Raw genomic sequence first — 23,405 nt, forward strand, 5'->3', positions numbered from 1 at the left:
GACCCTGCGAGGAGACAGATGGGGTCTTCCTTCTCCCCTGCAGGGAACTGAGGTCTTCTGACTTTCAGTCTGGAGTCCTTCTGCCATCTCTGCTGTATCTATATTTCTACAGTGGGAGGAACACAGCCTCCACCATCAGACACATCTGAGTTTGAACCCCCACCTCCTCCATTTTGTGTTTGTAGGATCTTGAGCAAGTAAATTCACATCACCTTTGTGAACTACTTCTTCCTCATCTGTAAAATATGAATTTTAAACACATAAGTGCCTGGCACATATAAGACATTCAGTAAATAGCAGTGACATCAAAAGGGGACTGGGGACCCAGAGACCATTCCAGTTTCTGTGTTATAGCTCTTGGAGCCTGTTGATTCTCAAGGACAGGTGTGTGCATGTAGTGGTGACACAGGTGAAGAGCAGGCCCTTCAGGAGGCCAGGGGTGTGCTAATGGATGGACTACCAAAGGGAAGCATAGCAGCGCCAACAGCTTTCTCCAGTTCTCTTCCCCACGCTTTGGGGTCTTTGGTTTATATATGAAGAAAGTGAGGTGGATGGAGTGACTTGCTTAGGGTCATAGAGTGAGTTGATTAATGGCAGTGCTGGGGCCTGGGGGTGTAGCTCAGGGGCAGAGCACTTGCTCAGCATGCAGAAGGCCTGGGTCCATGCCCAGCACTGCAGAAGTGGGCAGGGAGAATGCTAGGATTAAAGCACAGTCTGTCTCCTGAAAGCATCCCTTTTCCTTCCACTCTCTTGCTCCCTTGAGAGGACAAAAAGAGGTCCAGGGATAGGCTCATAGGGCTCTGAAGCTCAAGAGAGGACTTTAGACATCCTGTGATCAATCCTCCATTCCTGCATGTAAAACAGTGAGGCCCATAGGTGCTTAATTGAGATACCATAGCCACCTAGAGCCACCACAGAGCAGGAGGGAACCCATGTCTCCTGGCTACAAGGCCTGGATTCTGTTCTGAATACTGTGCAGCTGTTCCAATTGCTTTTTTTTTCCCCCCTCTAATTTTTGTGTGAAAAATTAAACCCTCATTCCAAATGCCAGTGGTTTATAATAAGAGCAACTAACTGTTCAGTTTAGGAAGCTTTTTTACCAAATCAATTAATTTCTTATTTTCTCTCTTTCTCTATCTATTTATTTTTTCTTTCTTTTTTTTTCTCTTTAAGTACTGAGGATTGAACCCAGTACTTATTTTGAGATAGGTCTTGCTAAGTTGCTAAGGCTAGGCTGAAATTTGTGACCCTCCTGCCTCAATCTCCTGAATAGCTAGGGTTACAGGCAGCTGCCACCACACCTCTTCCCCCCACCCCCCACCGCGGTACTAGACATAAAACCTAGGGCCTGGTGCAAGCTAGGCAGGCGCCCTACCACTTAGCCACATGTCCTTCTCTCTCTCATCCTTTTTTGTTTCTTTGTTTTGGTACCTGGGATTGAACCCAGGGGCACTTCACCACTGAGCCAGTCCTATTTTGAGACAGGACCTCGCTGAGTTGCTTAGGGTCTCACTAAGTGGAACTGGCTTTGAACTTTCAATCCTCCTGCTTCAGCCTCCCGAGCTGCTGGGATTATTGGTGTGCGCCACTGCGCCTGGCCCCTCACTCATCCTTAATAAGGATAAGGATAATATACTAGAAGAAGAAGAAAGACACTTTAGTGGAGGGCCTTGGTAGAAAGATTATAGTCTGGAATCTAGGGAGGTTTTTGGAAATGCCAGGAAATGCTTTGGAGACCAACCCTCTGGCCTGTCGCAGCCAGCTCCTCGCCATGCTCCCTGCTCACAGCAGTCCTTCATGAGGGAGGGAGCCTTCCCTGAACCAGCTGCAGCTGGTGAATACCAACGGCAGTCCCTGGTATTTTTCTGTCATGCAGCCAACCATGGAGATGCAGGTCGGACGTTGCTGGCCTGTCGGTTACAGCAGCTCACTTCACACCTGCACCTGCAGCCATATTCACTCAGTCCCAAGGGATGGTCCCCTCTAAACAGGGATGGAATCCCCAAGGGTCCGTGTGGGCGGAGCTGGCTGGAACTGGGTAGAGCACGGAAGAGAACATTTGGAAGGTGGGGCCCCAGAGGGTGGCGGTGCCCTGGCAGGACTGGTAACCGAATTGGTGGTGCTTCTGCTCCGCTTAGTCATCATCACTGACAGAAGAGACTGGGGAGGTCCCATCCTCCCCCTGGGCTCAGCGGGTCTCCAGACCCGCACCTGAACCCCCACGCCTATCTGGTGTTTACGGGATTGAAACTGCTGCCCTCTGGGACCTAGCTGTTTTCATTTCTCCTCTCAGCTGGCGGGTCTCCGCGGACCTCACCTACAGGTTCATGCGTGCCCGTCCTCCACGGTGCATCCCCTGAGGCCCCTCCCGCCTGCCACACTCTTCTTTGGCCTTTGTTCTCTTCAGCAGTTCTGCCAGCTCGTACTTGGCATGAGAGAGGGCTTTCCTGGACCCCAGCAGGCCCTATTGGTCCAACCAGGCCCCAGCTTCCCCGAGATTCAATCTCTTTGTGCTATGGTTCCAAGGTATGGGACAGTTCACCTGTGTCCACTTTGAACTTTGGCTGACTCGCTGTCCTGAACTTTTTCCTGCCCTGGGTCTCACACAGCTCCTCCATAAAAGTTGGAGCAAGACCGGGATGTGTTCTGTTGATCTTCAAGATAACTTGTAGGCAATATACAAATGGACAGTTTTTATTTTAATAGTCAGTGTATCTTATGTTGATTTTTATCTGTGGCAAATGATACTGGTTTTCTATTTATAGTAGTAATAAGTTGCCTTTATGACAACATTTATTCACTTACCAAATAATTACTGAGCATCTACCGTATGCCAAGCACCCTTCCAGCAAATGGGAAGACGACCTGCCTTCATGGGGTTTACATATAAGGAGGACAGAGTAACCTGGGGTGCTGGACAGCTTTGGTATTTGTCTTAAAAGGTGATCAGGAAAGGCCTATAAGGAGGGGCATGTGAGTGGAGATGTGCTCATAAGCCTGAAGGAGTGCACTCTGAAGCAGTCTGTGGAAAAACATTGCAGACACAGGGAAAACATACAGAGGCTCCAGGGTGAAAAGGGTATGTGCTTGGCCATGTTCAAGAAGGAGCGGAGATGAGTGTGGCCGAGCAGAGCAGGAGAGGAAACCGTGGAAAATGAAGGAAGTGTGTGCCATGCTAAGACACCATGGTTCTCTTCTTGGATGAGATGGATGGGCAGGGAGTGGAAGGTTTTAAGCAGATGGGAACCAGCTTTACTGACCCCGCTAGCTGCTGTGTGATGAAGGCAAGAAGTGGGAGTCCAGTCAGGAGATGCTACAAGACTAGCAGGAAGTGACGCTGGCTCGAATCACACGATAGCGGTGGAGGGATGAGAAGCGCTGGTTCTAGACAGATTTTGAATACAGATCCACTGAAACATGACGATGAGAGCTAGGAAGGATTTAAGGATGTTGCAAGATTTTGAGAAGGGAGGAAAAATGCAGAAAGAACAGGTTTTGAGAAGAGTAAGAGTTGAAAAGAAGGATTTTCAGTACATTTATTTAAATCTTTAAAAGTGCATCACCTGAAGAGGTTGTGGTGGCCCCAACGCCTGTCATCCCAGCAGCTCAGGAGACTGAGGCCAGAGGATCACGAGTTCAAAGCCAGCCTCAGCAACTTAGTGAAACCCTGTCTCAAAATAAAAATTAGAAAGGACTGGGGATGTGGCCCAGTGGTTGAGTGCCCCTGGGTTCAATCCCTAGTACCAAAAAAAAAAAGTATGTCTATTGATAGAAAAAATGTTAAGTAAATAATAACAGGTACTACATAGATAAGGCCAAAACAGTAATGGCTAAAATTAGATGGAGTGGACCAGATGGGTCTGTGCTTCCTCCAGCACTGAAATTCTGCCTCAGTGAATTCAGGCCGCCTCTGTTCATGCAGAATGGGAACTTGAGCCTCAGCCTAGGACATGATGGGTACGGAAGGAGTGGCAGGACAGGGGCCGTGCACCCAGGTGCCCTTGTGAATTTGGAAGGACTTAGGAGTTCTCGCACACACCCTGACCCCCTGCCCTCACCTCATTCGTTCAGTCAGCCTGTCTGTCACCCAGCACTTTCTGCCTCCTGGGCCTGCACAGCTCTGCTGCCCCTCCTCTCCTGTCTCCACTGGAGCCCTGCGTGTGCCTGGTGGTCAGGTGATGCGGGTGGTGAAAGTGAGGCAGCCACAGCCTAGGCTCTCCCTCCTTCCTCCTCTTCTTGCCATCCATCCTTTCTGGCCTGATGAGCAAATCTTTTCTGCCTCCATGAGAGCAGCAGAAGTGGTTTTGCTTCTTTCTCCTTCTAGGCCTCCATAGTTATCAAGCCGGAGAAAATCCTGAGTGACTCTTTCCCTTTCATAGATGGGAAGCAGAAGGTGACTCCCATAGTCTGAATCCAGTTCATCAGCAGACTCTTTCAGCTCCCTCAGTCATCCCAGCAATGTGGGAGGCTGAGGCAGGAGGATCACAAGTTTGAGGCCAGCCTGAATAACTAAGACCCTGTTTCAAAAATTAATAAATGAATAGGGAGCCAGGCGTGGTGGTACATGCATGTAATCCCAGTAATATGGGAGACTGAGGTAGGAGGATCACAAGTTCAAAGCCAACCTGAACAATTTAGTTGAGACCCTATCTCAAAATTTTTAAAATTAAAAAAAAAAAAAAAAGTTTTTGTTTTGTTTTGTTTTTGTTGTTATTTTTGTTTTTTTTTAAGACTGGGAATGTAGCTCAGTGGTAAGAGTACCCCTGGGGTCAATCCCCAGTACTACAAAAACAAAAGATCCTTTTGGCTCTGTTTTTAAAAATAAGTTCTGAATCTGACTGCTTCTCATCAGATCCTCTGGCACCATTGTGGCTGAGCCACCATCCTATTTTTCCTGGGTGGCTGTATCAGCTTCTTACCAGACCTCTTGCCTCTGCCTTCCCCTGGAGGTTTCCACCCAGCAGCCACAGGAACCCTGCTAAACCAGAGTTAGTCATGTTCTCCTGCTTAGAACTCTGCAGGGATTCCACAAGTCCAAGACTTGAATGGCTACAAGGCCCTGCACAGTTGGCTGTGGGTCTCCTGCTTCACTGGCTTCTGCATACTGGGGTCTTTCCTGTGTCTGGAGCACCTCAGGCATGTTCCTGCCTCAAGGCCTTTGCATTTTTTATTTCTCCTCCCTTTTCTCAGATCCTTGCAGTGCCTGATCCCTCACTTCATTCAGGTGTCTGAATAAAGCCTCCTCAAAAAGTCACCTCTTAGCAGCCGTGATGGCACATGCCTGTAATCCCAGGGACTTGGTAGGTTGAGACAGGAAGATCACAAGTTCAAGACCAGCCTCAGCAATTTAGCAAGACTCTGTCTTAAAATAAAAAGAGCTGGGTGTAACTCAGTGGCAAAGTACCCCTGGGTTCAAAAAAGTACCACAAAAAGAGAAAAAGTTTTCCTGACCACAGATTCTAAACTGTCTTCTTTCATATTTCTCTCTACCCCTTCTCACATTTATTCTGTTTAACACTTATGGCCATCTGACACATTCGTTTATTACTGCCTGTCTCCTCTCAGATCATAAACTCATGAAGGTAGGAGTTTTTGTCTAATTTAGCTACTGCTCTTTCCCCAGCCCTTTGCCCAGTGCCTGGCACTTAGTGGGCACTCGATAAAGACTTCATGAATGCACGAGTATCCAGAGATGAGAAGGCAGCTTGTCTGCACCTTCCTGCAGCTCCACAGGCAACCTGGCTCATGAAGATGTCCTATCTTAGAGAACTGAGCTAACAGTGTCCCCAGTGCCACTTGGCATTATGGTTTTTTCCCCAAGTTATGAGCAGACAGACTGAGGAGCTCTCTGCAGGCACTGGCGCTGCAGCGTGGGGCTGGGGAGGAGGAGCTGAGCACAGAGCAGCCTGCCTGCAGCATTCCCTTCCTCCCCCGCCGGAGGCACCCCAGGATCCAGGGAGCATACGCCCCCCATCCTCGGTCATTTCCAATTTCCAGGGCCCAAGAGTAGCAGGTTCTCGGTAAAAATTGAATGGGAAAAGTGACAGAAGGAAGAGCCTATTGAAGTCCTTCTTCATCTGTCCCATTGCACTGGCAATTTAATGTGCTGTGGAGTCTCCCCCATCCTGAGTAGCAACCAGTGGCCTGCAGCAAGGCCTCATCACCCCTGAGTCTTAGTTTCCTTAATGGAGACAACACCTACTTGTAAGATTTTGAGAAAGCAAGCAGTAAATATTAGCTTTGTTGTTGCTGTTGTTTATAGCTACAGAAAGCAGAGGCACTATGAGAAGCACGTTTTGGTTTTGATACTGGGGACTGATCCCAGGGGTGCTTTACCGCTCAGCCCTATCCCCAGCTTTTATTTTTATAATTTTTATCTTGAGACAGGGTCTCACTAAATTGCTAAGGCTAGCCTCAAGCTTGTGATCCTCCTGCCTCAACCTCCTGAGTTGCTGGGATTATGGGTGAGTGCCACCACACCCATCTGAGTCACTCATTTTTGGCTATCAAAAAATAACAACAGCTAACATTTATCAAGCACTTACTATGGACCATTTAATTCAGCTGCACGCCTGTGAAGTAGGTTCAGCTGTCCTCATTGTAGCCAAACACTGGGCTCAAAGAGGTAGAGGGTCTTGCCCCTGGTCCAGCTGCCTCGACCTCCCAGAATTGGGTTTGGACCGCAGGGATCAGATCTGAGGCCAGACTCTGTTCTGACCCTGCGTGAGACCTTGCAGGGTGTCCCTCTCCCTCATCTGGGTCTCAGTGTCCCATTTGCTCAGGAAGGGGGTTGAACCACAGGTCATGACACTCCTAAGATGTCTGGTGAGCCACGTTCCACTTGGGGCGGGACAGTGAGTTGCTTCTGAGCCTCTTGGTGGTGGCAGCTTTCTTCTGCAGCCTTATCAGTGCTCCGGGCATTGCCTCTAACCAGCGCCCTCGGGACATCCCTTCTCAGCCACTGCAGAGTGCCCCAGCCTTGCTGGCACCAGCTCAGGCATCTTGCAGTTCCACACCTTGAGGGGGGATTGCAGAGTGGGGCAGAGATGAAAAGGAAGGAAGACTAAAGGAACTGGAATGTGGGAAATGCGGCCCTGCAGGAGCCTGCAGCTCTGAGTTTCTGGTTACTTGGAGTGTGTGTGTGTGTGTGTGTGTGTGTGTGCGTGCGCGCGCGTGCACATTCACATGTGGTGGGGGAGGAGAGCAGGAGGAGAGTGTCGCAGGGATTTGCACCCATCCCCAAATCCTCCAGAGCTCTTGCCCTCTGTGGAATTCCAAACATTTCCTATCAGATAAAGGTGGCTGAAAATACTCAGGACTTGTCTGGACTAGTTGGAGGCAGTGCTGGGGTGACGAGGTTGAGGCCACCAGGGCTGGCCCAGCAAGGTCTGACCACGCCAAGGAACTTGCCCTGAGTCATAAGATGTGCCTGCTGCCCTCTTCCCCTGGATTCCTCAGGACTGAGGGCGAGACTCGGTAGGCTTGGAGGTAAGGGAGGATCAGAGCTTCTGTGACATGTCCTTGTGCTCTGGAGTTACTGGATCTTTTGGACACCCCTGAGGGAGCCAGCCCAGGCAGTTGGTCATTTGTCCGTGTGTGAGTTCCTTTCATCATCCTCCTCATGCCGCAGCCAGCGCAGTAGGAACCCTGCGAGGAGCGCGCCTCCCAGACGGGGAAAGGATTCTCCTGACGCAAACTAGGGAGAGAGCTGGGCAGCTAGAACGCCCCGTGCTCTACCTCCACCGCATCCAGCACTGAGCAGGTCCCGAGGAGGGGTGGGAAGGAAGAAGCTGCTTTGGACCACAGAGCCCAAGGAGCTAAGCACAAGGGTGCAACCTGTAATCCCAGTACTAGGGAGGCCGAGGCAGGAGGATGGCAAGTTTGAGACCAGCCTGGGCAACTTAGGCCCTGTCTCAAATAAACAAAAATGGTTAGGGTTGTAGCTCAGTGGTAGATCACTTGCCTAGCACAAGGTCCTGGATTTGATCCCCAGTAACACACCACACACATACACATGCACAACATCCCAGAAAGAAGCAGAATTTTAGGGAGAAGGTTGACCCGAGTCTTTATATGTTGCTACCCCAATCCATCCTGCCTGTTGCCTCAGCACGGTGCAAGTGATATCTTTTTTAGAACTTTCCCATAAACTTCCTGACCCCCTTCCTTGACCTGGGAGGACTTGCCCAGGCACCTGGAGGCCACCTCATACTTTTACCAGGCAGTGAGGGTGCAGATGAAGAGGGGCTCCTGGGCTTCCTCCTCTTTAGCACCTTCGCTGGGCACAGCACTGGCTTAGGCCCGTGGACCAGAGCCCATAGACAAACACTGGAGGAAGCAAGCAATTGGCCTCCTTGAAGAAGTGACCTGTGGATTGAGACCTAAGAGATATACGGGCAAGAGGTGGACAGAGGAGCTGGCTCAGGCAAAGTTCCCAGAACTGAACAGAACGTAACCTGTGAGGCACAAGGCAACCTGGCCCGAGATGAAGCCAAGGAAACCCTGAGGGCCCTGGAGGCTGTGGAGAAGCCTTCAGGACTCAAGCTGAGCCTGGCCTAATAGAATTGTCATCGACTTGATTCGTCGCATAGCTCCAAGGGCTCCACATGTGTTACTACTGGATCCTCAACAGGATTCTTTGGAAATTCATTGATTCTTTTTTTTTTTTTTTTTTTTTTTTAGTTGTAGATGGACACAATACCTTTATTTTATTTATTTACTTTTTAGGTGGTGCTGAGAATCTAACCCAGTGCCTCACACACTTGCTAGGCAAGTGCTCTACCACTGAGCCACAACCCCAGCCCTCATTGATTCTTTTGGAATTCGTTTTTAGCCCATTTTACAGATAAGGTCCCAAAGCTGAACATCTTTGTCTAGTTGCAAGAGCTATTGGTTACCTGTCTACTTTGCACTCTGACAGCCAAGCTGAGTGGGAAAATAAGTTGATTAGCCCTGGTCCAGAGAACACCTCCATTTCACTAAAGAGGAAATTGATACTCAAGAGCCACAGGGCCTGGACCAGGGCCCCTAGCAAGGCTGGCAAAACTTTCTGCCTGCTTTCTTGGGCAACTCTTAGAAAAGAATTGCAGAAGAGTAGCAGAGAGAAGACCAGAACAGAGGCCAGTGGGCAGTGGTGGGGCAGGGGTTCTGCTCACTAACAGGGAACAGCTGTCGAAATCTGGGGGTCTATCCAAAGGCACAATGTTCCACCCAAAGGGAGGGAGCTTCCCATCACAAGCAATAGGCAGGGAATGCCCTAGACCTAGCTGAACTACCATGGGCCAGGTCCACCTGGAGGGAAGCAGACCTGCTGTGTGACCCAGGCACCATCTTTCTGTGGGCCTCACCCCATCTGTGAAGTGGGGGTGTTAGGGAGAATGTCTCATGGAAGGCTGGGTGCCTGTGTTGGAAGTCACTCCTGAACCTCTGTCTCTTCCAAAGGTGCACCTTGTTCCTCAACCTAAACACTGGGAGAAGAGCGCAGGGCTGTGACCATCTGCTTATGAAAGGATGTGAACTCTCCGGGGGTGAAACGAGAGGGGTCAAAGTCAGAAAGGAGGCTCAGGAGGCTCCCAGTCCCAGAGGAGGAACGCACTGAGCACACGCCAGCCGCCAGGAGCGGCGGAGGGCTTGGGCTTCAGATTCCAGTCCCTGCTTCACCACTGGTGAACGGTGACCTTGGGGTGACTTTACCTCTGCCATGCCTTCATCTGCACTGTAGAGAACAGCGCTTACTTTGGTCATTGTGAAGTGAGCTCTGATGCACAAAGCACAGCTCTTGTGACACTAGCGCGCCCAGGGCATGAGGTCATGAACCTCACCGAGCATCTACCCAATAAAAGCCTGTCTGAATGATCTCCTGGCCTGGTTCTGAGCCGGGAGGTGAAGGCCCACGCTCACGCTGCAGCCTGCTAGCTCTCTCAATTCCCCAGTGGAGGTGTTGTCTCCTCCCTGCACAACCACTTCCTTTTCTGAGAAATGAGCGCATCCGTCAGGCGTAGCTTCTTAGAACTAATGGTGGGAGGAGGCGGGGGAAGAGAGTCTGGCAGCTGAGGGAGAACCAACGGGGGAAGATTAACACAGAGTGTGCTGTGAGGTGCCTCCAGAGAGTCCCCAGAGCCCGAAGGCTTGGACGCCTCAGGACACGCCCTTCAGCCAGGAACACCAGTGTCATCACGCTTCCCTGGGCTGCTTTACCACTTGATCTTACCACCACTGCCTGTGACTTCAGGGCAGGAGAAACCAGGCTTCAGAAGTCCAAAGGCTGGCCATGGACGCCCAGCTGGGCTGGCTGGGCCCAGGCGTTTTGCCCTGCAGTCAGCCTCTCCGCGAGTCCCTGTCCAGGTCGCCTACAGGCAGACTGTGTTCCCCAGGGCGAAGGAGGAGGCTTGTTCCTCTCACATCACAGAGGCCAACCGCTCCCCAAGGAAAGCCAAGGGAAGTGGATTCCAACCACAAACCTCACCTCTTCCGAGTCCCCGCCTGCAGCGCCCTGCCAGGAGAGCGATAAGGCCTCTCGGTTGCCCCTCTTCCGCCCGCTCCCAGGGATCTCCTAACAAGGCTTGTCTGTCAACTCAGCAGGCATTTATCAGCTTCTTCCTCAAGGAAACTGAGGCCAGGCACAGAAAGTGACTCTGCAAGTGACTCATGGCCTGCCCGTGCAGAGCCATGACAAGGCCAGGCAAGGTACCGTCCTGATGTCCCTGGCACTTTCCCTGGCTACGAGGAGCCCCTTCCTCTTCTCCACCTACCTCTTTCCTGAAATAACCAAGCAGGAAGGAAGCGGTGGGCCCAGCTCTCAGTCACTCAAGAGGAAGGAAGAACCGTCTGGCACACGAACTTGTTCCCCACGAAGCTAGGAAGGAAGGGTTTCACTTTCCCTCCTGGTTTTCGTCACATCCTTTCCCTTTGGCACCTAGTTTCTCTCAGCAGACTGGACCAGAGCATGTTCATTCAGCTGGTAGCCTCAGGCCACTTTACCCCCGAGGGGGACCCAGGGGCATAGCCCTGGCCCAGAATATGGGGCTCGCCATCAAACATACAACATACTGGGGCTTAAAACTGGTCTCTTAACTACTTTGGCCAAGTCTCCCGGTATCTCCTAGCCTCGGTTTACCTAAGCTCAGAATAAGGCCCTCCCTCCGCCACAGAAGCACACACTGGCCCAGGGTGGAGACTGGAGAAGTGTTGTACTGCCCTTTTGAAACTGTGCAAGCACTGCCTCAAAGCTGGGAGCAAGGTGACCCGCTCCGTGTGTGACCTTGAGCAGTCAAGATGATCAGCTGTATGGAGGTTAACAGGAGCCCACCAACAGCAGGTAGAGATGGCCGGTGAACCAGTGTATGCAAAGATAGGAGAAAGAGCAGGCTCGGGGCTCAAGAAACTCAGCGGCTGCTACCGCCGCCGCAGAGATCAGGTTTTCTGTGGGCAGAGACAGCAGGGACTGAGGTGGCAAGATGGGACATCAGAATGAGTAGGAGAGCAGAACTAGGACAAATCCCAGGCCTGCCCCCACCTAGATAGGAGTCCCGAGAAGCTCTGGAGCCTCCGTTTTCCCCTTTGGGAAGAGGGCTCTTGAGAAACACGCAAGGATTAAAAGAAAGCATTCATTCATTTATTCAGCTACAGTAGGTTCATTCAGAATGCGCCTGCTGTGTTCCAGGTGTGGTGCCAGGTGCTAGAGATGCAGGTGACAAAACACGTGCACGGTCTAGTGGGGGAGCAGGACCAAAAAATCACTTCCCAAGTGAGTGTGACTGTCTGTAATTGGGGGATATGACTTAGGTCAAGTGCTTTAGGTCTGCATCTGACAGAGGGAAAAGATTCCATGTTCAAAAAATATCAGCTACTGTAACAACTGTTATTTTATGTTATTGTTTAATAAGCGAGGACACTGGACCAGAGAGGTAAAGTAACCTCAAAGTCACAGTGCAGGGAAGAAGCGCTGAGATGTGGGTGGTGAGAGAGAAGGATGACAGAAGACGTGCGATTCGAGCAGGGACTGCAGGGACCATACAGTCCTGACCGCATCGGGGGTTCCCTGGCACCTGAACCCCTTCCTCTTGGCTTCCTGCCAACCTTTTCACCCAATTTCTGCAGGGTCACAGGTAGCTGTTGAGGGACCTGCATCATTCTGTTCTCTGCCTATGGGCAGAGATTAGCCGAAGTCAGTCTGCGCCTGTGGGTGGGCCCGTTCCAGACCTGGGTCAGACCCGGTCCCACCTGCCCAGGCTCCCAGACTGAGGAGGCATCGAGTAGGGAAGCCTTCCTGTCCTCCCCGCCGCTTACCTCAGACACCTTGTCATTCAGGTCTCAGCTCAGACCTCACCCCTTGGAGAGCTCTTCCCTGACCACTCCACCGACCTCGGTCCCAGGTGCTGTCACCTCCCCTGATTTTCTTCAAGACCCCATCATCTCCGAAATTATCTTGCGTTTTTCTTGTGCCCCTTTCTCTGCTTTCCATTTCTCAACCTTTTTTTTTTTCTTATCAACCCCACCAAGGAGTCTTTTTAGACATTTTTGTCCTCATTACCCTCCCATGAAATTTGAATGCCACATCCGTACTGTGTTTCTCTTTTTGGGGGGTGGGGAAGTGGTACTGGGGATTGAACCACTGAGCTACATCCCCAGCCCTTTTAATTTTTTTTTTTTTTTTTTTTTTTCCTTTGAGACAGGCTCTTGCTAAGTTGCTAAGTTGAAGCTGGCCTCAAACTTGTGATCCTCTTGTTGCAGTTTCCCCAGTTGCTGGGATTAAGGTGTGTGCCACCGCACCTGGCCATGCTATATACCTATATACTGTGACCTTGTGGCAAGCCACAAATCACTGTAACATCTAAGAATTTTTCACTTCAACCCATTGGAGGTAATCTCACTGCCATTGAAAATGGATTAGAACATAAACTCACTGCTGCATTTTCAGCCAGACTTGAAGCATAGTAGGTGCTCAATAAATGTTTGTGGTATGAACAAAAGTCCAGGGACCCTGGGGGCACAAAGAAGATGTTCCTTCCAGAATTGGAGGAGCAATAAGCAGGGGAGAGGTGACTCCGCAGTGGAGTGCTTGCTAGCTGACTGAGGAAGAGAGGCAGGGAGGGTGACAAGTTCAGGGGCACAAGGACATGAAGCTCTCGATGATGTACGTAGCCCTTCCACATCTGTGGCCAGGACTACGTGAGAGGCTCCAAAGTGTTAGAGGAGCGACCTTAAAAGTGGTCCCAGCCTCTCCAGGGATCCCGTCCTGGAGACCTGACTATAAGAAACCAGAATACACAGGTGGATTGGCCTTGCCGACTTATGGGATTTGCCTGGCTAAGAATTTGTGACCCTCTCGTGGAGGCCATTAACCATGACCTGTCACAAATGGCTCTAAAAACCCCTCCATGGATCCCTGTGGAAGCCGTTAGCTCCAAAGAGAAACTTCTCCCATTTTGCTGTAACCCAAGCTAAGGATACAGACAGGCCCTCAGGCCTGGGTCGCCTGGAAGCCTCTGACCTCGGAGACCTCCCTGTACCCAGCCTTACCCCTCATCCCTGCCCACCGTGCCAGACCTAGCTAAAATCAGTGAGAGCCACCCGAGGAGCAGTGGGCTTATCTCTGCGTTTCCAGACCAGGGGCTGCTCAGCAATCCTGTTTGTTTATCCAGAGCAGCCACCCACTGAGAAAATGGCTGTGTTTGTTTCCAAGCGTGTCGTGTGAACCGTGGGCTAAATATACCCACGCCACCGCCTCTCCAGCCCCGCCCTGGAACAGCACGCCTCACTCTGCTCCACTCTGCGAAAGCAGTCCCCAGATCCACACCCTTGCGAGTCCTTCCACCCCTCCCAGGAGAAGGAGCTCGTGAAGTGGGGGTTGTCCTGGCCAGGACTGCATGAGTGGGCACGGGAGCCCATCAGTGCCTTGGTGTCCGTGGCACCGCAGTGAGCATGTCCCCTCCCCCCTGGTATGACTGTTCCTGGACAGTGACGCTTTGTGCCCTCGCAGGGATAGGGCCTGTTTACTCCAGCCCAAGCCCAGAGCCGAAAATTTCCTGTGGCTGCCAACCTCCTACTTCAGGAAAGTTCCCATCAAGAGAGCCAGGCCTCTCCCATTTTGGCCACAGCCCCAGTGTCCCTGGTTCCTTGTGGGACATTTGGCCCCTTGGGATAAGCAGAGTCTTCTGGCCATCGCCTCACTTCTCCTATGCTCCCCAGAGCCCAGAATGCTCCCACATTGTACATAAAATGCACAAAGCCTTGTGTCTTCATCTAGGCCTAAATAACTTGGGAGAAGAAAAATGTAAACTTCCATAAGAGTTTTTTCATCTGCCAAGACCTACAGAGGCTGGCCAGGATGGAGAGGAAGACAGGGAGGCCCGGCCAGCCACTGCCTCCTCCCCAGATCCTGGGCTCCACCTCAGCCTACTTCCACAGTCAGCAGCACTGAGGGGAAGTCTCCAGCCCTCACATGAGAAGTGCCCTCTCTAGCTGCACTCCTGTTGGTGTGTCTTTTTATTTGAGGGATGCTGAGGATGGAACCCAGGGCCTTCGCATGCTGCACCCAGCCTGTGCACCCACCATGTAACTGGGCAGCCTTACAGTCCAATTCCAGCTCTGCTGTTAACTCACTGTTCCCTACCTGAAGCCTCAGTCATCTCACCTGTGGAATGGAGCTCACCTCTCCATCTCTAAGGACTCTGATGAGGACGAAATGCAGCAACAATGCCTGGCACTCAGTAGACAAGCATTGCACTTGTTCTACTCATGTCCAGTCACGCACTGCTTAACGACACGTTGGACATTTCATTGTTGTGTGCACACTGTAGAGTTCTTAGCAAACCTAGATGGTTGCACAAGAGAGGGCAACGCAATCGGGAGACGCAGTAAACATGAGCTGTCCGAGGCTCTTGCTGGCCTGACAGGACTGACGGTTGTACAGTTAACTTGTTGGTTTTGTTGTTTTGTTTTTGTTTGTTTGTTTTGGATTGAACTTAGGAGAACTTGACCACTGAGCCACCTCCCAAGCCCTGTTTTGTATTTTATTTAGAGACAGGGTCTCATTGAGTTACTTAGCGCCTCACTTTTGTTAAGACTGGCTTTGAACTTGAGATCCTCCTGCCTCAGCCTCCCGAGCCACTGGGATTACAGGGTGCACCACTGTGCCCAGCTCAAACTTGGTTTTTATAAGTAGGAGTACATTCTAAAATAATATTAGGAAGTATTGTGTAGTGAATATGTGAACCAAGAACATAGTCATTCACCATCATTATCAAGTCTGAAGTGCTATACTTAATTGTGCCTGCTACATTTTATGTGACCGGGCGCTCACCAGGTGTGTTTGCATCAGCATCACCACAAACACGTGAGGAATGCCCTGTGCTGCAACATTGCAGGAACTCTGGCCTCAGCCCGCTGGGCAGTAGGAATTTCTCAGCTCATCATAGTGTTAGGGGCCTGCCATCGTTTATGCGTCTCTGACCAAAACGTCACCATGCAGCACATGACTGTTTATGGAGCCCCAGCTCCGTGCCAGGCGCTGTTCTGAGCACTGGATGTACGGGAACAAGACAGGATGTCTGCCCTCATCAAGACACATCTAGTACGGAGACGTGCTATTTTAGGAGTGCTCTCCTTTCTCCTACAAGTAAGAAACCTTTCTTCACTCTTAAAAAAAAAGATCTAGTACTGAGATGGAGCGCAACAAAACAAAGTCTGCAGTCTGGTTATGAAACACGTTGAGAAAAAAATAGAGCAAGCCTGGGGGTAGGCAGAGAGATGGGGGCGGGTACCACTTAGACACAGTGGCCAGGAGAATCAGCCATGAGGCCAGTGTGCGGGGTGAAAGGCGGATGGGCTGCAGCGCAGAGGGCTCCCTGGGCCTGGCTGGCTGGGGCGAGGAGAGGTGCGAGGGGAGCCCTGGGAACACGGAGAGGTCAGAGGGACCCATGGCGTGCGGCCTGCTGGAGAGCCTTTCCCCATCTGCTCAATTCCCCTCCAGCTCCACTCGGGTCACTGCCGTCCCCCTAATGGCATCATACGCGTTGAGGGTTCTTACAGCTGGATCTGCAGCTCAGTGTGTGTGGCACTCTGCTAGGTGCCAGGGCCACAAAAATAAGTGACACTGCTTTTAAAGTTCAGGGAAAGCTACTGGGGGTCTGAGCTCAGGTGCACTGTGATCTGGGCTATGTGCTTAGAAACCTCTGCAAGAACGCGGCTGGAGGGTCAGCTGTGGGGCCAGACAGGTATCCAGGTGAGCGCGCTGACGGGGGCACCCTAGGGCCCACTGGAGAGGACAGGCCCTGTCTGAGGCAGCAGCCGCTTGGCCAGTTGGGACTGAATGGAGCTGGGGTGCCCCGTGGGAGGGTGTGGTGGGCGTGAGCATGGACTCTGGAGCCAGCTGGTGGCCCCTTGGTTCCACAGCACACACTGAGCACTCAATCCTAGGTTCTGATCCACTGCTGACCGAGCGTGGTGACCCATGCTGGGAAACCATGACCTGGTCCTTTGACCCTTCGAAGCCCTGCTCCCTGAGCTGGCAGCCAGCCACGGCCCCTCTTCCTCCTGCCCGGCGCTTCTGTCTGACTGAACTTCAGGGCAGTGGGCGACTGCTCACCTACCTCTGGGCTGAGTGACAACCGTGGGGTGGGGATAGGGGCCGTCTCAGGCCTTATCCTGGAGGCCTCCCTGTCGTGCCATTGTTACCCTCTCTGCAGCCCTGCTCTTCCCATCCTCCAGCCTCCCTGCCAGAGGCTCCCTCTAGAGGGAGAAGGGCCTCTGGTTCAAAGTCCCAAGACCGGATCTACCCTGAATCTGCCCGCGTGATTTAGTCCAGTCCCTTCTGTGTGGGACAGTGGAAGGGTAGGTACATCCCCACACTATCTCAAACTCCACCCAAGCTCCTCCGTCCCCTCCAGGCTGCATGGCCCCACCCTTTTGGCCAGGGGTGGGGAGGGGGTGCTGGGGGACTGAACCAGAGATGCTTTTCCACATCCCTGGTCCTTTTTTTTTTTTTTTTTTTTTTTAATTTTGCGACAGGATCTTGCTAAGTTGCTTAGGGCCTCAGCCTTCCAAGTGGTGTACCTCACAGGGGTACACCACTGCGCCCAGCCTGGTCTGGTCTGGTTCTTGATCACCCTGACCATCTCCCCTTGCCCTTCTCTCCAGCCACCTGGCCCACTGTCGGTTCCCTGCCACTGCCTGTATTTCCCTCCTCAGGGTCACAGCTGCCTGACCTGAGCCAAAGTTCATTTATTCTCTCTACCTGTGTCAGTAGGAAGCAGGGTTCTCCTGCCCACCTGGGCTCAAGGGCAGCCCTTAACCAGCCACAGTGGACACTGATGCTGTGGTCTCCAAATCACTAGTGCCACTGCGTGCAGATGGCCCTCCTCCCACCCATGCTCATTACCGTCAGAGGATTTAAATGGTGCCTTCTCTTCTCTCTCCCTGCAGGACACTTTCGTGGAACTCTACGGGAATAACGCGGCGGCCGAGAGCCGGAAGGGCCAGGAGCGCTTCAACCGCTGGTTCCTGACGGGCATGACTGTGGCTGGCGTGGTTCTGCTGGGCTCGCTCTTCAGTCGGAAATGACCAGACACTGACGGCCCACTCGCCCTCCCTCCCACCCACCCCGCCCCACCACATCCCTCCGTCCAGCCACCATTGCCACCAGGAGAACCACTACATGCAGCCCATGCCCCCCATCCATCAGTGGGTTGGGCCTAGACCTGGTCCCCTGCAGTTAGTTTTCTAGAGTCTACCACGCTTCTGTGAGAGCCACCTTCCCCCATACCTCAGTTCTCTTGGCCTCAGAATCCACAAAATTTCCCTGAAATCTGTCCCGTGAAGGCTGGCAGGGGGTGGGGGTGGCTGGGGGCAGGAGGGCCCTACCTAATGGGTAGAACCCTTCCTACCCCTTCGCCTCTGAGACCGCTTTCCTGGTAAGGAGCTAGAAAGTTTTTTGACCCTCTTCCCCAGAAAGAGACTAGATTGCCTTTGTTTTGATGTTTGTGGCCTCAGAGTTGGGCATTTCCTATCCCCCTCTGGACCTGGGCCCCTATTCCTTCCATCTCTACCCCCAAGAGCCATTTAGAGGCCACTTTTGACTAATTAGTGATTTAGGCTGCTTGGGATAAAGAAGCAAGGATCAGGACTTCCTCCCCACCTCTGGCCTGGCCAAAGTCCCCACTCCTAGTCTGAATGTTCTCCAGAGGCCTCTGGCTAGAGGCCAGTCCCACCTAGGAGGGAGGGGGCTATAGCTGCAGGAAGCACCCTATGCCAAAGCTAGGGTGACCCTTCCTCGCAGTTAGCACCACCCTAGGCCCTCCCCCACCCCGGCTCCCATGACCATGACTGAGGGACCAACTGGGCCCAAGACAGGTGCCCCAGAGCTGCTTATGGCCTCAGTGCCTCACTTCCTGCAAGATCAGCCTGTGGCATCTTTGCCCTGGGCTGCTGCCCGTCAGGTCCAGGGGTTCAGGGGCCTCAGCCCAGAGGTAAAAGGGAGCTGTAGGAGCAGCTGTAGGAGCCCTGGGGTCTTCCCTACCTCAGGCAGGAAGGGGAGCCTGATGCACCGGCCAGGGGCTGGGGGCTGACTGGAGGGGCCTGTCCTGCCTGGCCAGGCAGATATTTGCCCCACCTCTGTCCAGCCTGGGCAGCCGCGCTGCCAAGGTCACAGTGGCCTGGCCAGGAGCCCTTCAGGCCTCCCTGTCTCCTCTGCTCCACCCTTGGCCTGTCTCATCCCTGGGGGTCCCAGCACAGCACTGGCCACCCCAGGCTCTCTGCTGTACATATTCCAGACTAGTTTTTATTCCTTGTGAAGATGATATACTATTTTTGTTAAGCGTGTCTGTATTTATGTGTGAGGAGCTGCTGGCTTGCTGTGCGCGTGCACGTGGAGAGCTGGTGCCCGGAGATTGGCGGCCTAATGCTCCCTCCCCTGCCCTGGTCCGGGGAAGCTGTCCCAGGGGTCTTGGCTCCTGAGGTGCACCTGTCCCCCCCACCCCCACTTGTTCCAGCTCTTTGAAATAGTCTGTGTGAAGGTGAAAGTGCAGTTCAGTAATAAACTGTGTTGACTCAGTGAACAAAGGCTCTCGTGTGCTTGGGATGGGGAGAGAGGGAGCTGCTGGGCAGGCAGAGGCTGTAGGAGAGCCAGGAACCAGTCCTCTGCCCTTGGAGAAGGCCTCGGCCACATCCCTTCCTCTCTCTAGGAATGAATTGCTTCACCTATACCTTATAGTGTTTTTATTGAGCACCTGCTATGTGCTGGGCACTGTGAACAGGACAGGCACAGCCCCTGCCCTCAAGAGCTGACATTGTAGTGGGAAAAACAATCAAATAGCCACTCAGCAAGTAAGGACTGAGCACTAGTCTGCATCGGCACAGTCCTAGGCACTGGGGATCCTACAGCAAACGAAACCCTTGCCTTTTTGAAGCATCCATTCTAGTGGGAGAGACAGGCACAGACCAGCACTGTTCAAGTTGCTGAAGGGCAACAGGTGGTCAGAAGGAAGCCACTGCATTCTCCTGGCAAGAAGGACTGAGATGGAGGAAGCAGTCACACTTGAGGTGATTTTTTTTTTTTTTCCAGTACCAGGGATTGAACCCAGGGACACTCAACCACTGAGCCACAGGGTCTTGCTTAGCTGCGTAGGGCCGTGCTAAGGTGCCAAGGCTGGCCTTAAACTTGCGCTCCTCTTGCCTCCTGGGCTGCTGGGATTTCAGGGTGCTCCACCTCGCCTGGTGTGAGGTGACATTTTAAGGTAGAGTCTCAGGACTTCAGATCATTTGAGATGGCTGTAGAGGAAAGGTGGCGCGAGGGTGATGTTTTTGGAATGGTGATGCCATCGTATGCACGAAGGTGAAGCCTGCGCCAGGCTGGCAGGGAGCTCGCCAATGCAGACGGACTCTGAGTTCGTCTGGGCGGCAGGAGACAGGGAGAGCTCCTGGAGGAAGTGACGGGAGAGCAGGGGCCCACAGAGTGACTAAAAGAAGGGGTGCAGGGAGTTGGTCCTGGGGAAGCAGCAGCAGATGCACAGGGTGACACCCTGTCTGAGCCAAGATGTGAGAGGCAGCAGGAGCGGGAACTGAAGGTGGCCCTGAGGGCAGTGCCATCTGAGGAAGGCGGTAAGAAGAGGTGAGAGGTATGTCCCTTAGTGCCCCCAAAGGTCCCTCTGGCTGCTGTGCTGAGAGTGTCCTGGAGGGAAGCAGAGTGGAACTGGTTTGGTTAACGCTCCAGTTTCCAGAGTGGCAAGGTGTGTGTCCGGGGTCACATGCTTAGTCTTGTGACGCGAGGTAAGTCACCAACCTCTGCATGCCCCAGCTTCTCTACAAAATGGGTACGTACCCCCCTCAGGATTCCTTCGAGATTGAATGAGATGACCCAGTGGCGGTGGGGGGAGGCCTGGATGTCGAAGGCGGGGTTGGGGATGATCCCGCCATCGGACAGGCGGGCCCTCCAGGAGAAGGAAGGAGGTCCTGCTCTTCAAGTTTCACGTGGCCTTGGCCAGACGTCCGGAGGGCCCTGGGAAAGCTGTCGGGGAGCCCAGGGGCGGCTGCTCCAGCTGGGGGCGGGGCCTGTCTCCGGTGCTCCGCCCCGCCGCTTTCGGGAGCGGGCCCGACTGCCCCCTGGTGGCCACTGGGTGCCACCCAAAAGCCGCCCTCAACCCAAGCGGCTCAGTGCCCACGACCTCTGTCTCTGCCCGCCTGCTTTTCCCAGTGTCCTCCAGAGTCGCCCTGCTCCTCAAAGGACCGATTCAGAGCTTGCCCCGGCTCTCCTGAGGCTGAGTCGCCCTTCTTAGTTCAAGGATAAGCCTCCAGCCTCCCGCCACCTCTCCCTGCATGAGGTATCCCTGGATCCCACCTGCTAGCCTGCCACTGGAGATCCCTCCCCAGATTTTCCATATGCTTCCAGAAACGTCATTTCACCTACAGGCAAATACACACATTCAAATATCTTTTTATCCCTCCTCCCTTTTTAAACAAGTGGTAACATATTAGACACTTGGCCTTGCTAGTTCTGCGTACATATGTATCTGTTTTCATCCGTGAATTCCCAATGTACTTACTCATCAGGCAGCCTCAACAATTATCAGCTGGTAACAACTTCATTCTTTTATCCAGTTGTATAAGTGTTCCACAAAAAATTTTAACCAGACCTCTCAGTGATTCCCAGCCATGGATATGCCATCACACGTGAGTAAATACTGGAATTGCACACTGAGGGAAAGCTGGAAGGGAGTTGGAACTATCTAGGTGGGTCTTGTGGAAAAATTCATTCCATTTTTGTATATTACATATTTATGATAAAAGAATTAAAAGATAACACATTTCATAAGATATGAAATATTAATTTGATTAAAACATCCAGATAAAATATTTCTAAAATTGTTTCTTAAACTTGATTTTGAGCCTGATACAGTGGCACAGGCCTGTAATCCCAGTGACTCAGGAGGCTGAGGCAGGAGGATTGCAAGTTCAAGGCCAACTTCAGAAATTTAGGGAGATCCTAAAAAACTTAGAGAGACCTTGTCTCAAAATAAAAAATAAAAAAGGTCTGGGGATGTGTCGATGGAAAAGTTTCTCTGGGTTCCATCCCCCCCCCCAAAAAGAAAAGAAACAAGGAAGAAAGAAACTTGATTTTGAGCTGGGTGCAGTGGTACAAACACCTGTAATCCCAGCTACACAGGCCAAGGCAGAAGGATTCCAAGTTCAAGGTCAACCTGGGCAATTTAGGAAGAATCTGTCTCAAAAAATAATATTAAAAGGGCTGGGGATGTAGCTCAGCGGTAGAGCACCCCTGGGTGGAGTCTCCAGTACCAAAAGGAAGGGAGGGAGGGAGGAGAAAGGCAGATGACATCTCACAGTCACACAGACACCGAGGGGACAGCTTCAAAGTCCTGTGTCAGGGTCTCTTTTCTGCTTTCGCTCTTTCCTGTCCTCCCTCCCTTCCTCCTTCCTTCAGTGCCAGGATCTAACTCCAGGCCTTGTGCATGCTACTCAACAGCTCTTACCACTGAGCCATGCCCCTAGTCCTTCTCATGCAATTTTTTAAACAACTAGCTCTATAAAACCCATTTGATGTTGTTGGGGTTGTGGTTCAGTGGTAAAGCGCTTGCCTAGCACACGTGAGGCACTGGGTTTGATCCTCAGCACCACATAAATAAATAAATAAAGGTATTGTGTCCATTTACACCTAAAAATATTAAAAAAGAAAAAAAAAATTGAGCCCGCAGTGGCGCACACCTGTCATCTCAGTGGCTCAGGAGCCTGAGGCAGGAGGATCGCGAGTTCAAAAGCAGCCTCAGCAACTTACTGAAGCCATAAGTAAATCAGCGAGACCCTGTCTCAAAATAAAATATAAAAAGGGCTGGGGATGTGACTCAGTGGTTAAGCACCCTAAGTTCAATCCCTGGTACTGAAGACAAAAGAACCCATTTGATCATAATTAATTTATATCATGATCATATTCATAATGTCCAACTCTCCATTTTTCCATCTCTACCTGTCTTTGTTATAGGCAAAAATAATAAGAACTTGTCTTAATATATAGAAAATAATAGAAATAAACATATGACACATATAAATTTATGTCTTAATTTTTAATAAATAATCCACACACAAATTGTAGCATTGTGGGCATATGGAATATTTATTCTCTTCTAAATTATTTAAACCATCTCATTTCAGTAAATTCACACATGAATAATTAGCTGGAATAATTTCACTATAAAGGGTTTTGTGAATTCTTAAGGAATACAAATAGGTATATTACAAAGTTTTAACAAGACAATCTTACAATTTGAAGAAGGCAGGCTGAGGGCATAGCTCAGTGCTGAAGCATTTGCCTAGCATTGTCCTGGCCCTGGGTTCAAAGCCCAGAAATACAAAAAAATAAAAAATTAAATAAAATAAATAAAAATAAACAAATGATCGCGGTGGTGCATACCTGTAATCCCAGCAGCTCAGGAGGCTGAGGCAGGAGGATCGCAAGTTCAAAGACAGCCTCAGCAACTTAGGCATTAAGCAACTCAGCAAGACCCTGTCTCAAAATATCATATAAAAAGGGCTGGGGATGTGGCTCAGTTGTTAAGTACCCCCAGGGCTCAATCCCTGGTATCAAATAAATAATAAAATAATAAATAAATAAATTTAAGAATTCATTTTTAAAGCATTAAGATACCAAGAATATGAACAACAAGTAGTTCTAGAGCCTGGTGTGGTGGCTCACACTTGTAATCTGAGCTACTCAGGAGACTTAGGCAGAAAGACCTCAAGTTCAAGGCCAGCAAGTCTCAGAACTTAGCAAGAACCTGTCTCAAAAGGAAAAATAAAAGGGGCTAAGGATGCAGCTCAGTAGGAGAGCTACAATCCCTACTTAGGCAAAGACACAAAATGTAGTTGGGGAGCCAGGCATGGTGGTGCTCACCTATAAT

At 51.4% G+C, this 23,405-nt stretch overlaps 1 protein-coding gene across 5 annotated transcripts in view; it reads left to right on the forward strand.

The window, feature by feature from the left end:
- The window catches only part of Bcl2l1 (BCL2 like 1), a 52,497-nt gene extending 33,427 nt beyond the window's left edge, over positions 1–19,070 (forward strand). For 4 of the 5 annotated variants that reach the window (XM_047538897.1, XM_047538896.1, XM_047538898.1 and 1 more), the window contains exon 3: positions 17,425–19,070. In XM_047538897.1, coding sequence (XP_047394853.1) covers positions 17,425–17,562 — 138 coding nt within the window. In that variant the 3' untranslated portion in view covers positions 17,563–19,070. The remainder of the gene's footprint in view (positions 1–17,424) is intronic. The other variant, XM_047538894.1, reaches the window with a different exon arrangement.
- Positions 19,071–23,405: the final 4,335 nt, after the last annotated feature.

This window comes from Sciurus carolinensis, chromosome 2, assembly GCF_902686445.1.
Source record: "Sciurus carolinensis chromosome 2, mSciCar1.2, whole genome shotgun sequence".
Lineage (NCBI taxonomy): Eukaryota > Metazoa > Chordata > Mammalia > Rodentia > Sciuridae > Sciurus > Sciurus carolinensis.